Here is a 15,538-nt window from a genome sequence, read left to right as displayed (position 1 = left end):
TACCGCTCTCAAAAATAACGAATCACAGATGGTTTAGTGTCAAGCGACTTTTGCAATAATATCTTCTTGATTTCGAACATAGCCTAGAAATAAGGGATGTTCTTGCTGCATTTTTTTCATCCAACTACTGCAACGTTCAGGCCACTCTGCCTACCCCGCTTAGCAGCAAGAATGTCATCGCAAGAAGTCGGCTGACGGGTGCAATTAAAATATTCCCAGTCGCATTGTTTTTCTAAGAACGCGGTCTTTCGAAACAATTGTATTATAGAAGCGAAAAGGTAGATATTACATTTACTCGATGGGATGATCAAATGTTTATTTTATTGAAAAACCTACAGTACCAGACATAACAGCGGTACATGTAAAGACAGCTCATCAATTATTCATCAACTTTCACGGCCTGAATTTTTTTTCCGGTGTTTCTGAAATCATTTGCATACAACACTAGACTGGCTTGAAGGGTGATGGGTCGTTAATCTCCAGCAAAATATAATTATCTTTTTTTGATAACGTGACTTCGCTTACTAAATATTTTTCACGATAAAACATAGTCAGCCTTCCATATATTTCAAAACGCGGTGGGTTTTGTTAGATCAAGACGTTACCGGAAATAAAAATTCGCCTCCCAGGGCATTCTCGTATGTATTGTGGCATGAACTGTGGAAGAACTCGACAACGTTAAGAGTTTAAGTTCAACGATGTCTGGTCTCAAAACAAACATATGCTCTCACCTATAATACCCTACCACGTTATCATATGTTTTAAAACTAAACAATGAGCAATTCCGGGACCATTAGTCAAGCAATTAATAAAAATGAGGACAGAGAAAGGCAACAGAAGATAAACTACGGTTTTTTTGGCTCCATTAAAGAAAAACCCTCGAGAGCAGCAACGCGGATGAGTATAAACGTTATCTCGTGGCAGGAGAAGTGAAAGGTTATTCTTCGATATTGAAGACAGACCCCTCTTCCCGAGCCGAAAGCCCCCCAATAAGGTGAAACAAGAAAACTTGAAACTCCCACTGAGACTAAAATTGTCTCCTGCATTGTGGCCGAAATAAAACATTTGAGAAAAATGAATCAATGGACACGCAAAGTTCTACTGTGTCCTATACATGGGGAGACTTGCTATACCACGCAGTGCTGACCAGTGCTCGCTCCGACGAGTGACCTTTGATCGAAGAGAGAAATATTTTAGTGAAACCGAAGCAAATTATGACAGCGCACGTTTAAGCCCGAAAATATCACAAGCTTTTCTTTTCTAAAGATAATGAAAGGACTTGTGCAGGTGGTCGTTAAGAAAAAAATATCCGAAGCCATGTCGTGAGGAAAGCCTTATTTGATAACGCCAACATAGGGATTTGTGGAGATCTTGTTTGGGTGCGCCAATTTTTTTCCTTTTTCAATATTTTCATTTTGAAATCAAATTAACATAAATCCCAGCATGTGGTGTCGGTTTCCAGCTTCGGTTGCAGTAAAAAAAAGGATGACTCATTATTCTTGCTTTTCGACTTTGAACCTTTCAAATTTTCTTTCATGGTGTTGCGACACTTTTCCGTAAGAAATTGCTTAATGATAGAATGAGTAGACCAAACATCATTAGCATTACAACCACTGAACTTGTCGAAGCTACCCCACTGAGTTGAGAAGACAGGAAGGTTGTAAAAAGAATTTTTCCATCGTCGATTTCAGTCTTACACCAGAGTTGGATTTTACAAGCTTTCGATGCTGTTTTAATTTCCAAACTGGGTGCATTTGAAGATTTCCTCGGTTTATCACTATAGTCGAGAATGAAGACTGTTAATTTCCAGCACGGTGTAGGTTTTACATAGACAAGTTACTCTCTTGGAAAAAAGGCTGTTCAAGATTTTATATTCACGTTATAAGTTGTAAGGAAAACAGGCGAAGTCTAGACATTGAAAAGAGCTCGGTATCTGAATTAGACAAGACACAATACGTATACTGACAAGTATACTTTAACATCATGTTATCGTTACTTGAGGTTGACAATAAAAATTAAAATTTCCTTTTTAAGTAGACATACACGATCCACACGGCGTCCTAGACGGGTGGTCTCCTTATCTTACTACCAACACATCTTTTCATTAAAAAAATTCAAAAAGCCTGACACATGTGCAACCTATTTAGATGTGTCCAGTATTATTACGAAAACTTTTACAAGGACCTTTAATTTCCTGAAAAGAAACATCCGTAGGTCGATTTTTTTAATTCAGTGATTAGTGGAGCCTCGAAAAGGAGAAACGTTAAGTAAATTTGCCATCTGCGATTAATTTCCGTCAGGACCCAGATGTGTCGATTGACCTGTTAACCGGGATGGCCGGCAAGAATCTTGGCAAACAAGCTGATTACAATCACTACAATGAATGAGAAATGAAAAATTTCCAGTGATCCAGGATTAGTTTAATCATCAGCTGGGTCCTTATACGATAAATACATCTCCATTTATTAAATAGAGCACAAAATTCATCGAGAATTCATTAAACTTTGCTTTTAAAATAAACAATGAACATTAAGTCGTGATAAATTTAATATTTCCTTCCTCCGCCAACGCCTCCTCCCAACAGCAATTTTTACATAGCATGACTTTTCAAGCACGCAAGGATATGAAAGACAATAGCCAGTCATCAAGTTTTGTGCCGTACTTTTTTGCTAAACGAACAGCACAACAAAAAACTAAAATAGTTAAAATATCGCCGCCCGCCGGCTACAACCTTTACCTAATCGCGTACTTGCCCTCGGATAAAAAGAATATCTGCAGGAAAGTCCATATCTTGGCCTCCTTTTCTTGTTCAAGTTTACTGTTACTGTTATTTATTTATTTATTTATCTATCTATCTATCTATCTATCTATCTATCTATTATTTACAGGGTTTTCCAAAAGTCGTGATCAATAAGAGCCGGCAGCCGGCAAAATTCGCCGGCTCGCCCACTACTTGTCCTTGGAAATTACCCCAAATTTTACGAATAACATGAGAAAGATTTGCACAGAACACGATCCGTGGATCGGCAGAGTTTTGATCATCACAAACAAAAGAGACGCCTGAATGCTGAGTAATTTCGTCGGCGATTTCTGTTTCCCTTATTTCGACCGCGCGCCATGGCTATTTTTCCCTGTCCATGCTCAAAGGGGATGACCTTAGACAGCAATGACCAGAACCAGGTTGCTGACCAGCGGTTTTCGTTAAAACAATGGTTTGCTGGGGGCTGCTCAGTCTCGCGGGCTCAGAAAACCTGGTCGTGGTCATTGTTGTTTAAGGAGGCTCGTTCAAAGGCAGTGATTGAGCACACACGATTTTGAGGCAGCGGTTTAAAAAGTACTTGGTGTAAGCTGCCTGATTTGCTAATTACATTTGAAGCGTGACAATATGACATTTAACGACAAATGGAAGCAGGAAGCTGTATATAGAATGCAAAGGATCCTCACGGAAGATACCGTGTGGGCTGCGCATGTGTGGTAGTGTAGTAACTTGACACAGTGCTTTATTCCATAACTGTCAACAGAGCGGAGTTTTGTTTTGCAGAAGATTCAAGTTGTCTGTGCGTATTAAATATGTAGCTCTAATAGTACACGATATTGTTTTGGTATCGTAAATCATAATAGTGCCACGGTAGATGCCTTAAGTAAATAGAGGTTTTGCACTGCAGCCATGTTGCATGGCAGGAACAATGGACTCTTTTTTTCTATGGAAACAAATGTTCTTTCTAATGCAAAGCATTTTCATTGTTCCTGCCATGCAACATGACTGCCGTGCAAAACCTCTATAACCCCCCGAGAAGACATTTAGTTACTAGTAAAATCAAATAATTACTTTGATTTCGTACAAAACGCAAGTGAAAATATTTCCCATACAAATATTTAAACCAGGAAAGATTGAACAAAAAGGGGATCAAGAAACAGTGGCTTCGAGGGTGAGTTTTCCACGACAAAAGTTCACTGAAGTCAAGTCCTCTCCGGCGGGGTTAGTATCTGGATGGGAGACCTCAAAATAGATGACCTTTAACGCTCAAAAATGCGAACTAAGTACGGCACAGATTTTGTAAGCCTGCTTTATGCAAAACAAATATCGAGTTTTTTGCAAGAGCAGAAGGAAGTTTTTTCGACGTGTCGATCAAGAATGAGAAAATCCTTCATCAGTATAACATAAATTTTTTTGCCGCGAATATAAAAAGTTACCATCAGTGAGATTTTTGCAAAGTTCAATTTTGGCTGCACAAGTAAATCGCAAAATCAACATCGATTTCAGCGACCGCCTTTGATCAAGTTACCTTGCGTGTTACCATGCGTGTTACTATCGAAACGAAGGAAACATTTGTGACAAAAAGAGACACTGGGTTTTTGTTTTCGTAAATCTTTTTTTTCTTTCAAGTGTTATAAAGTTCGACAAGAAATGTGCGAATTCAACACAAAGATCACAATCGTCTAACTCTTGAGGTTCAAAGTCAAAAATTCATTCTCCAAGACGAATTATTTTTGGAAACAGAAGCTGCTTTATTATTCACCAGCATCAGAAATTCTTGTCGATTTGAGGGCTCATTTGTTGAAATTCAAGTACGCTTCCAACAGAACTGTTCATTTTCGTGATTTATGCACGGGCTGCGGACATTGTGCGTAGTACACTTATGCACTACGATATCGGCGGGTCTAATTTGCAGGTCGCAGGTCGCAGGTCGCGGGTTGCAGGTCATTGTTTCACCAATACAGAAAGTATCCTAAACATTCATAAAAGCTAACCTTAGGCCTAAAAACTTTTGTTTAGGACTAATTAGGCCTAAGGTTAGCTCTTAAGAATGTTTAGGATACTTTCTGTATTGGTGAAACAATGACCTGCAACCCGCGACCTGCGACCTGTAACCTGCAACCTGCAAATTAGACCCGCCGCTACGATATTAGTGTTCTGTTCAAATACCCTACTTTGTGCTCCAGAATGTAAGAAATGCATTCTAGGAGGACAAATTTCAAAATTTCCCCGGGACAGGATCCCCGGACCCCCAATTTTACAAATGGCTTTCACGATCGAGGCAGTTTTAGAAGGTTGTAAATACAGTTCTTCGGCACTTTCAATTATTAGACCGTCATTTATTTGCATGGTGTATTAAATTAGTCATTGATTTTATCCCCTACTCTATTGTCTCTTACATCCATTTTTTACTTTCTTTATAAGAAGATTTGTTCCTATGCGAAATGTATAGAAAATTAAGTTTACATGTCGATTATTCATTTATCATTGATGGATTATTATTTTGGATAACGTCACCAAAGACATTCCCATGAGCATCGCCAACGTCCGTCCTCATCGCCAAAATCTTAAGGCTTTTGTCGAATTCAAAGGAAGATTGGATGAATCAACGATGATACTTAGCTCCGTCCTACGTATAACTCAAAGCGTCAGAGAACAGAGGATCGTACGATCACTTTCATAATTTAGCGTTGCAGTCTTGTTCCCAGTTGTCCACAAAATACTCCGAGACCAACGCTTTAAACCTGCAAAAAAACACTTCCGGTTAAGCGTCGCAAAATCGGGAAAAGCCTCAATCAATCAATCAATCAGTAAAACGGCTACTATCTGGTTTATATTTCCCGAAAATTCGGTTTTTTTCCCCACCTCAACATAAAAACTGATAACGGGACAAATAAAGCCAAGAAATGATCAACATTCGGATTTGAATACCGGCAGTCCCATTCATACCAGACACAGGAAACCCGCAAGCACACAAATCATGAAGCCAAATAAGCTTCCCTTGTTTCGTTTTCTTTTTCAGTTTATTTGCTGCATTGTTTGTAAACATAGTAAGAAACGTACTTGTCTAGAGGACAAATAGGACTTGAGCATCCCGGGATAATCTTTTCCTGCAAATTAAAGGAAAAGACAGCGAAGAATGCATCAATATAGGGCGTTTCGAAGAGGTCATGATTTGCTTCCTGTCAGAGAATGCTGAATAACAAAAAAGCGGCAATTTAGAGCATCAGGCGAGAATTTTGGCTGCTACCGTACTACACGAAACATATCGTTCTCTTATTGAGAAAGAAACCACACGATTACCAAACAGCTCGCTGATTCGTAATAGAATATTTCCTCGTATGAGAATTGCCCGATACATTAAGTTAGGAAGCGTAAACATACGTATCCTCTTAGCACTGACTAGCCTCGTCTTCGTTGTCCCGACGGGACCATGACTCCGATAACCAACTGGTTATCTCCCTCACTTGGGATGTTTTTTAATGCTGTTTTGTTGATTTAAATTACTAATTTGTATCTGTCCCACAAACGAGAAAGTAATTAACGAATTGCTTTGCTTTTGAAATTCTTCACTCAGTGATTGGTTCAAAGTTAACGCGCCACTTTTTGAACCAACCAGAAGTGAAACCAAAACCAATCGTGGCTCGCCCGTGCACATTTTCCCGCGCTTTGTGTCGGCTACGTGTAATTACTTCGAGTTTTGATTGGTTTACTGGATTGTCTCCTTCGTTTTTGATTGGCCAAAGTAATAACTTTGGTTTTGGTTTTACGACACTCGATTGAAACTCGCTCTAATAAACATAAGTTAAAGTAGCGCACACACACCTCATCCTTGTACAAAACTCTCACATAATGGACACGGTTCTAAAAAGACAAACAAAAGAGCATAAATCTCGCTTACTCATTTGGAAGTGAGCACACACAGGTGCCTCCAGCTGCAGCTCACAGCAACCTCGTACCCAGGTCTCTCTAACTCTGGGTGCGCCTGGTCATGTGACTGCCCGTAACAATCACAACCACCAAGAGGAAAGTCCCCCACAGAACAGAACGATTAAACAATGTGTAGGGTGGTTTCAAGTTTCAAATCGCGCTTCAATTCATGAAATGTACTGATTGCTTCTGGCGGACTTTGAGAATTTAGAAAAAGCGTGCAGGATTAGTACAAACTATGATCAGAGACTACGAACAGCGATCTACGAATAAAATACAACTACAACACCAGCAACCGCGATTGCAACGACAACTACTACATTTACAAAATTGACTTGAAAACACTTTAAACCTCTTGTCACCAAGCGCCCCTGATGCCCAAGAGCTGGTGTCTCTAAACAACATAATTCCTCTTCTGTTAATTATTTCCATCTAAATGTAATAACTTTATGAAGAAAAACATATTGTTAAGGGTGTTGCAGTACATTCCTGCATAGTTACGACTCCGGTTAGCTGTCTTATTTGATCGATGAGTAATATCAGTATTAACTTCCTGCAATTATAATTGGACGCAGCATCATTCCGGGCACTCCCTGACCATAATCACTAAAGCCGTGTTCACATTAGGCCTCGATTATGATCGAATTAAATATGAAATGGGTTCACATCAACTAATTGCAGTCCCTGATTATAACTGGATTATAATTACTTCAAACAACCTCAAAGGGCTTGTTTGAAGTAATTACAATGAGTAATTGAACAGAATGGCGAGCACGTGGTGGTATGAGCTGACGAAACTTCTAATCGCTTCATGGTGCGAAGGTTTTGGATTTGTCTTCTTCTATTCTCTTAAGCTATCCTTGGTTCTCTTCTCGCCTCAAGCACATGATGGTGATGATAATCGTGGCATCCACGCGATACGGCGCCATTTTGTCTCACACTACGAGGTTACCGTGCGTATTGTATTTGAATTTTCGCAGATGTGAACAGAACCATAATTGAATAAAATTGAATGGAGTATGATAGCTTGATGTATACTTCAGTTGATCATAATCAACGTTGAGTGTGAACACGGCTTTAGGAACTGTTGAACTGTCATTGGCCGAGCTGGAGTAAACATGGCGGCCAGGGGAAAAAAAGTGCACCAGTGCAGATCGTGTACTTCATCAGCACAGCCAAAATAACCGTCGTCCACACCTTATCTCTGTAGAGCTCAAATGCCACATCGGCTGCAAAATCTGGCCACTTGTCGTCGAATACTCTAAGAGCCAAAAGAAGCGGTACAACTGTAGTGTCATGGGCAGAAAACAGCATCAGTTTGTAATCGCTGTTGGAGAAAAAAAACGAAGTATAGTAGCGTGTAACCTGTCGACCTTATCGCCCGACGAATACTATCAGAAGACGGTCGATACGTCGCGATTTACATCCCAAGTGACTACATCGTGAGACAAACAATTATACCTTTCATTATTTATTTAACCATCACGATGAACAATAATCACTTCTTCACGAAAAAAACCAGCTGTGACAACGGAGCCAAAAACCACCGTCAAAAAGATATGTGAATCAACTGAACAAGTTCATCAAAAACGAGGAAGTCTAAAGCACTCATTTTAAACTTATTAGGCCTGGTTTGGAGGGTTTGAATTATGGCTTTGAATAGCGAGCTTTCAAGTCAAATTGGAGAAATAGCGTGAATGCATTATGATAGCCTTTTAGGGGAGACGTGTCGAAAGACACCTTGAATTAGGTTTAGGTTTAGGTTCACCAGTTTCAGCAGTTGGACTCCTTCAATTTGACTGCTGTCTGTTTACTGTTACGTGGTCTCACCGATCGTTACAAGGAAAGGCTCGAACGAAAGGCCTGACCACAACACCGGGAACTATGTGCCGTACTATTTTCGAATAATGTGTGGGATCTTTTGTGCAGGGATGGCGCCGTGGTGAGAGAACACACCTCCCACCAATGTGGCCCGGGTTCGATTCCCAGACTCGGCGTCATTGGTTTTCTACTCTGCACTGAGAGGTTTTTCTCCGGGTACTCCGATTTTCCCCTCTGCTCAAAAACCAACATTTGACTTTGCGTTAATTGTTAATTTCAGTTTACAGTATCCCCAATTAGTGCTCCAGCGCTAGAACGACTAGACACTTAAATAAAGTTTCCTTTTCTTTCCTTTCCTTTTCTTTCCTTTCCTTTGACGTCCCACAGAGTTTATGAACAAAGGTTGTGAGACGGGGTCTACGGTTTACAGTCCTTATCCGAGAAGACTTGAAAGTCTTACCATTTGCGGATGTAATTACAAATGGAGCACCTTCTCCTCAGTTATTTTAAGACCCTGAGTGTTGGTCCTGCCGGAGTCAAACTCACCAAACTGATGCTCAACCAACTGAGAGCCACAGGCACGCGGTGAATCTAGTGAATCTATGAATTTTGAAGGGAAATATCGCTATTGGATTGTTTCAAACTGATATGCTAATCTCTCGTCTTGCCACTCTAAAAAAAAACCGTTTTAGGGCTTGCATTATAATAAATACCTCTTACTAACCGAGTGCGAGGTCCGTACTGTAAGTTACGGACCGAGTTTTTTCCCGTTGATTTATGGCCCAATCGTTGCTCGCGCGTGCACATTTTCCCGCGCTTTGTGTCGGCTACGTGTAATAACGTCGAGTTTTGATTGGTTTACTGGATTATCTCCGTCCATTTTGATTGGCCAAAGTAATTACTTTGGTTTTGGTTTTACGACGCTCAACTGAAACTCATTGCTATTAACAAATTGACTTCAAAAGATAAAAGAACGTGTTAAAACTTAGTGAAAAGTCCAATTTTTTACCTTTTGGCTTTCATAACGGGCGAGTTATTGGCCACCACAAAATTGATAAATTCTTGGGAAGCAAAAGCGTTATGAGCCCATTATACATTCTTTGCAAAATTTCGAGTTTTTAATGCGTCATTTAATACCGGTACTCAGAGATTACCTGGTAAATTGCGCTCAAAGTTTAAGAGATAGCTCTTTATGCAATGCACTTTCAATACTCAGTAATGATTTTTTGGCTGACAGATTAGAAAACGATGGGCTTATGCTAATAAAGCAAAAATGTAAACAAAGACTCCCCAAAACTTCTGGCAGGTAAGTATGATTTTCCAATGAATTCCTTTCAGTGTGACGGTGCAGGTTTGCTGGCTGCTGCTTGGATGGTTCCCCCTCGTAGTGTTGTCAGAGATACTGCCGTTCCCTGCCTGGACTACATCACCCCCTGTCTTACATCTAAGGCACCAATTCCAAAGCTCATCTATTGGCGACGAGTTTAACAACAACAACAAATGTGGAGGTTTGACAAAGGTGAGTGTCAATATTGTTATATCAGCGGTGTCCTCCTCTCCACCCGCGCAGCAGTGGCTCAGTTGGTTGAGCATCGGGTTGCCATGCGGGAGGTCGTGAGTTCGACTACAGTCGGACCAAAGTGCTGCCTTTGTAATGACATCTACAAATGGTTAAACTTTCAAGTCTTCTGGTATAAGAACGATAAACCGTAGGCCCCATCTCACAACCCGTCAATGTTCATAACCCCGTGGGACATGAAAGAACCCGCACACTATTCGCAAAAAGTAGGGAATGGAGTTCCCGGGGTTGTGGTCTGTCCTCTGTGGTGTATCATGCTTGGGAGGGTAAATGCTTGGGAGATACTAACTACATCAAGCTACTCTAAAATCCGAGGGTAAATAACCATACGATGATGATGTTCCAAAAACATATGTAGGGGTTTCTCAGTCAGACCCAATCACAGAGGACTACATTTCACTGTTATTTATTGAAAAAAACCTTTCAAAGCCAAATACCCCAAAATTGCGATCAAACGTGAAGCTCATACTTTTCATCATTGATTTTCTTGTCAAAATTGTCCATAATGTGTTGCAGAAACAAACCAACGGAAAGTGAAAGGACCTTCCTCCTGCAGAATTAAATTATATAAATAAATTATCAACGACAAATAATAAGTATAATTTTTTACATGAGGATACAATCATATTTAATCTAGGAGAATAGAACGGCATTGTGAATCTCACTTCCAGCACTTCCTCAAGTCTTAGAGACTGAATTACAGACCAGCTCAAATGAGATCCAGCCAAAAGCACTATCCCCATTAATAATCCTAGAGCACAGCACCAAAGCCAGATGTTACTAACTCGGTGTCATTTTAAACAAGAGGGAAAACCCAGAGTCCCAAGTCAAATATAAATCAAACTGAACAGGACTTAGTTCGGTGAACAAGCAGAAACTGGTGTTTTTCTTAGCATAAGCCATACACCATACAAACTAATGGTAAAGCTTAGGGCGTTATCCTTTTGTCAGAACTGGCCGGCCAGACCCGTCAGTTTGCAAAGAAAATTCAACAATTTGAAGGAACACTTGCATGATAATACCTCGCATTCTTTTGAAGGAGTATATGTCATCCTCGAAGTGTGCTAATTTGAAGGCGTTGTAGAGATAGTCCTTCCAAATGCCCGGTTTGGCCAGTCAGTTCTGTCCAATGGAAAGAATCCGTAGTATCCAATTACAAGGGGCACGTCAGTATCTATCTCAATATTTATATCACGTGGAAAGGGTATTTATGCAATACTTACAGTACACATGCAGTTCTTTTCTAAAAACTAACTTTCAGAGAACTTCTAGCCCTCGTAACACACATGTAACATTAAACACTTAACGACTGGTCCCTCGGGAAACAGTTCATTTTGTTTCCCGAGAATCTCAACGTTTCCCCGAAGCGCAGCCAAGGGAAACATGGAAATTCGAGGGAAACAAAATGTACTGTTTCCCGAGGGAACAGTCATTAAGTGATTTGTTATACAGCACAAAAAGAAAAACGTGCAACGGCAACAGCAACGGAGGTCGTCGGTCAACATTTGCGGGTAGCAGTGCACTGTTACCCACTGACGTCATGGATTTTGCACTGTTGCCCGCTCAGAGACATTTGGTGGGAAACAGTTTTATTGTTAGATGTCATGTGACCTCGAAGTAACCAATGAAAGCCATGCTGTTGGAGGAAAATTTCAGCTATATAACAAACACTGATCAATGTTTTATCCCAAAAGATTCCCTTGAGTAAACTGGAGTATAATTAACTTTCCCCATCTGCAAGTAAGACTTATAGATTTTACTCTGGCTAACACCAGACAATTTTACTTGCCGTTTGGAGGCACTTTAGGTGTGAATCGGTTAAGAGTAGCAAGCAAAATTTGACAACCATGTTTAATTAATAACCCTTTCACTCCTGTAAGGGCCAATGAGACTTATCGATTTTACTCTGTCTGACGCCAGACGATTTTACTCGTCAATGAAGAACCCCACAGGAGTGAAAGGGTTAACTGCTATACATTTCCCTTTAAAATGAAGAGTGGCAGTTTTGCGGCTTTTACCATTAATTCTGCACAGCATTGTGAACTAGCAACAAGCCACAGAAGTTAAATACTGTACCTAGATTGTTGTGAAATCCCACATTGCATTGAGAGAAAAAGCTGCAATGCTTGTTCTTCAATTACATTTAAAACCTGAATAATAGCTTTGGGAACCTCCATGTCGTGAGCCTGAAATAAACATACAGTATTGTAAGAAATAAGACAGTGCAGTCACTTATGTATCACCATCAAATTCAGTTCATGGGAACGTCAGTTGGCAAAGAAACATAAAAATGTCATTCACCAACGACGGTCCTCTTAACGAATACAGCTGAATGGAAGATGGATTCCTGCAAAAATCACCAATAAATTATCTAAAAATAAATATAGTTTGGGACCCGCATAAAGTTATTGTTATTAAGTTGTTATCATTGTATTATAACAGCCCTGCCAACTGAAAGCTCTGATAACCAACTTTTCCTTAAAAATGCTAAAATACTATATTGTTCCAGAAAATAACTCACCATCATTGTAACCACAATGTCCCGCAAGTGAATTGCCACGTTAGGTTTGTCATGGTAATTTATTGCTAAAGCCTGGTGAATCTTCTGTTGTCTGTCTTGGAATCCTTGTACTGATGTCACACCTTCATAGCTAAGTGAATACCTCAACCAGTTTCGTAAGGTTTTGCAGTAATCTGAATTTGGGTACAAAATCTCTTTATCCTCATCTTCTGTGTGAATGGTAAGCCCTGAATAAAATAAACAAGGTTGACTGAATTTCCTATACCTCAATATTTTAGAGCAGCAGAACAAGTATTCACAAGGTCATATTGTGCGTTTGCATCAGGTTAAACTAGGCTGTATTGATTCCGATAAATGCAAACAGGATGTATCTGTCACAAGGAAGCCAAGATGTCACAATAGTGAAAGCATTTTTTTTCTACCAATAGGGCCCAAAATCAATTTCTCTCTGGCAAGGCTTAGTAGAGTTTACCGGACTGAATCTGTGATTGCAAATTCATGAAACAAAATGCCCATCCATGTGGGGAAATGGGGCAGGTGCTCAATCTCGTACATATAAATTTTTTGAAGATCAGGCATTGTGTGTGTGATTTTGGGGAGAAAGAGCTCCATTGAAAACTACACCAAAACTACAGTAATAATACTAGCCCTGTCAATCACACGTCCTTGTTACTAACATCAAAAGTGCAGCTCAATGTCTTTGGGCCAAAAGTATACATGAGGCATCTGCATGAGTCTTGCCAACACTATGATTCTGAACAGACTAGGACAAACACTGTTAATGTTTCCCTTTGGGTGAGCTGTCCACTCTGCTACAAGGGGATTTTCTCCAGGTACTTCTGTTTTTCCCTCCCATCAAAAACCAACACTTGACTTGATTTGCTTTAGGTTGAATTGTTAGCCTCTGAAATTAGTAGAACACTGTCTTGTTCTTGGCCACAAAACCTTACGAGTTTAATGAACTACAATCCTAGTCACATTAGTTGGGACACAAGTGATGTCCTCTGCTCCCCCCCTCCCCCCCCCCCCCAAAAAATGTGGTTTTGCAAGATGGCTCCTCTAAACCAGTGAATTCAACATTGGGAAGGAAATATCACACCTAAAAGTCAGAATATTAGTGCTGTCCATGGTGTCCCAACTTAATTTGGCAAGGATTGTACTAAATTTATTATTGTTAATAACAATGTTTATTGAATATGTTGTCGATGTTATTGAAATAGTAAATGCCAACTAACAAAATCAATGCATTTGACCATCAAAAAATATCAGCTGCGGCCAAACAATGAAAGAAAGAGAGCCTGCTGTTCACTTTACTGCCTCACATCATTCTATAATAATACTATTATTTTTCAATGTAGATGTTGGAGACTAAATTATTCTACCTTTTAATTGCTCCTTTCCAAACATCCCAGCTACCACACATCTTGCCGAGTCTATTGTTCTTTGAAAATTTGTTGTGCGAACACTATGAAATGTAATACCAGATAAAAGAATAAATATAAACTTAAGAAGACCTAAGATGCATTACCCTTAACTATAATTCAATCACAATCCATAATTATGGTACCTCATTATATAATAGAATTAAATATACAATAATTATTATTTATTGTCAAAGGCTGTATAAGGGAATCCTTGCTGACACCATTGTTTACATAACATTTAAAAAACTATCAGTTTTTAAACCCTATAAAACACCTGCTGCAAGTTCAAAAACATTCCACAAAAAGCACGTCCCTTGGGAGTGCAAACAAAGGTTCAAATTGTGAGGGGAAGATATCAGCAGACAATGTACAAGAAAAACAAGTGGACCTTATAAACAGTATGGCAATTTTAAAAGTATGTTTTTTCCTTCAGTCCTTATTCTTTGTTGTCAATGGTTGAAGGAGGATGGTTAAAAATGCTGCGTAAGAGAAAGTTCAGAGAATTGAAAACTGCCAATGAAGAAAAAGTACAGTTGGAAAAATCTGTTCCAAAATCAACACGATATGTCTCAAAATGCAAGGATGAACCTAAACATAGTTAATCGAGGGACTGGTTATGAAATGAATCTTTAGAACCTTCAAAAGTGAGAACAACATTTGTTGTTGCAATTGATGTTGAATTGACCGTAACCCTGCACAATCTTTTGTTTTCACGTCGCACGGGTTTGCAAATTAGTTGCACATAATTTAATCGAGGAATTTGATTGGTTATCTTCTCGAAAAGAGCTGTGTTTTGTGCAGGGTCAAGGCCAAAAATACGGACAAAAACATGAAACAAAGGAACTTGTCAAGTTCAACATGGAATGGGACAAAATCCAAAGTCTAGGAACGTTGTTAACATGACAGCAGAGTCATTGAATTTTGTGGTTGACAAAATTTGATTAAATGGGGGGAAAGTATCTGCCCAGAAGTTTGTCACAAGTGACCTTTATATAAACTAAGATTATTTCATTTGAGAATAAGCGATAATTGCATTGTTTGCACATTCAGCCTGCACTTCCCTGGGACTGAAATTCAAAGCCGCCACCGGGCTGTTACGAATGATGATAGATTACCAGGTATAAATGTTCATACACATGACATTTTATATCAATGTTTTGATAGGCTGTTAGCCTCGAGCTCATGACTTATTAATGCTTTTTGAAATTTTGTTTCACTAAAATACCAGTTTGTTCACAGAAGGCATCTTGCTCTTTAAAAATTGACTTCGAAAGGTAAAAGAACTTGTTTAACTCTTCAATTTTCAGCCATTTAGCTTTCACTGATAACAAACAAGTTATTAGGCATCAAAAATGATGGTGGCAAAAGCAATAATGAACCCATACATTCTTCATAAAATCTTGAATTTTCAACTCATCATACACGCAGCTCAGAGACTATCTGGTATGTCGCATTCAAATGTTTCGGGGAAAGCTCATTATTCAATGCACTTAAAGTGCCCCTAA

The 15,538-nt window shown here is 39.4% G+C and overlaps 1 protein-coding gene across 1 annotated transcript in view; it reads right to left on the bottom strand.

Annotated features, from left to right (window-relative positions):
• Positions 1-5,076: 5,076 nt before the first annotated feature.
• The window catches only part of LOC138042083 (lysophosphatidic acid phosphatase type 6-like), a 17,266-nt gene continuing 6,804 nt past the window's right edge, over positions 5,077-15,538 (bottom strand). Inside the window, exons 3-10 of the mRNA XM_068887828.1 lie at positions 13,992-14,074; positions 12,610-12,836; positions 12,165-12,274; positions 10,558-10,638; positions 7,886-8,015; positions 6,584-6,622; positions 5,822-5,868; positions 5,077-5,502 (exon numbers count right to left, since the gene is read on the bottom strand). Of these exons, the coding sequence (XP_068743929.1) occupies positions 5,436-5,502; positions 5,822-5,868; positions 6,584-6,622; positions 7,886-8,015; positions 10,558-10,638; positions 12,165-12,274; positions 12,610-12,836; positions 13,992-14,074 (784 nt within the window). The 3' untranslated portion in view covers positions 5,077-5,435. The remainder of the gene's footprint in view (positions 5,503-5,821; positions 5,869-6,583; positions 6,623-7,885; positions 8,016-10,557; positions 10,639-12,164; positions 12,275-12,609; positions 12,837-13,991; positions 14,075-15,538) is intronic.

This window comes from Montipora capricornis, chromosome 3, assembly GCF_036669925.1.
Source record: "Montipora capricornis isolate CH-2021 chromosome 3, ASM3666992v2, whole genome shotgun sequence".
Lineage (NCBI taxonomy): Eukaryota > Metazoa > Cnidaria > Anthozoa > Scleractinia > Acroporidae > Montipora > Montipora capricornis.
Note: the sequence above shows the minus strand (reverse complement) of the source record. Positions and strands in the feature narration are given on the sequence as shown.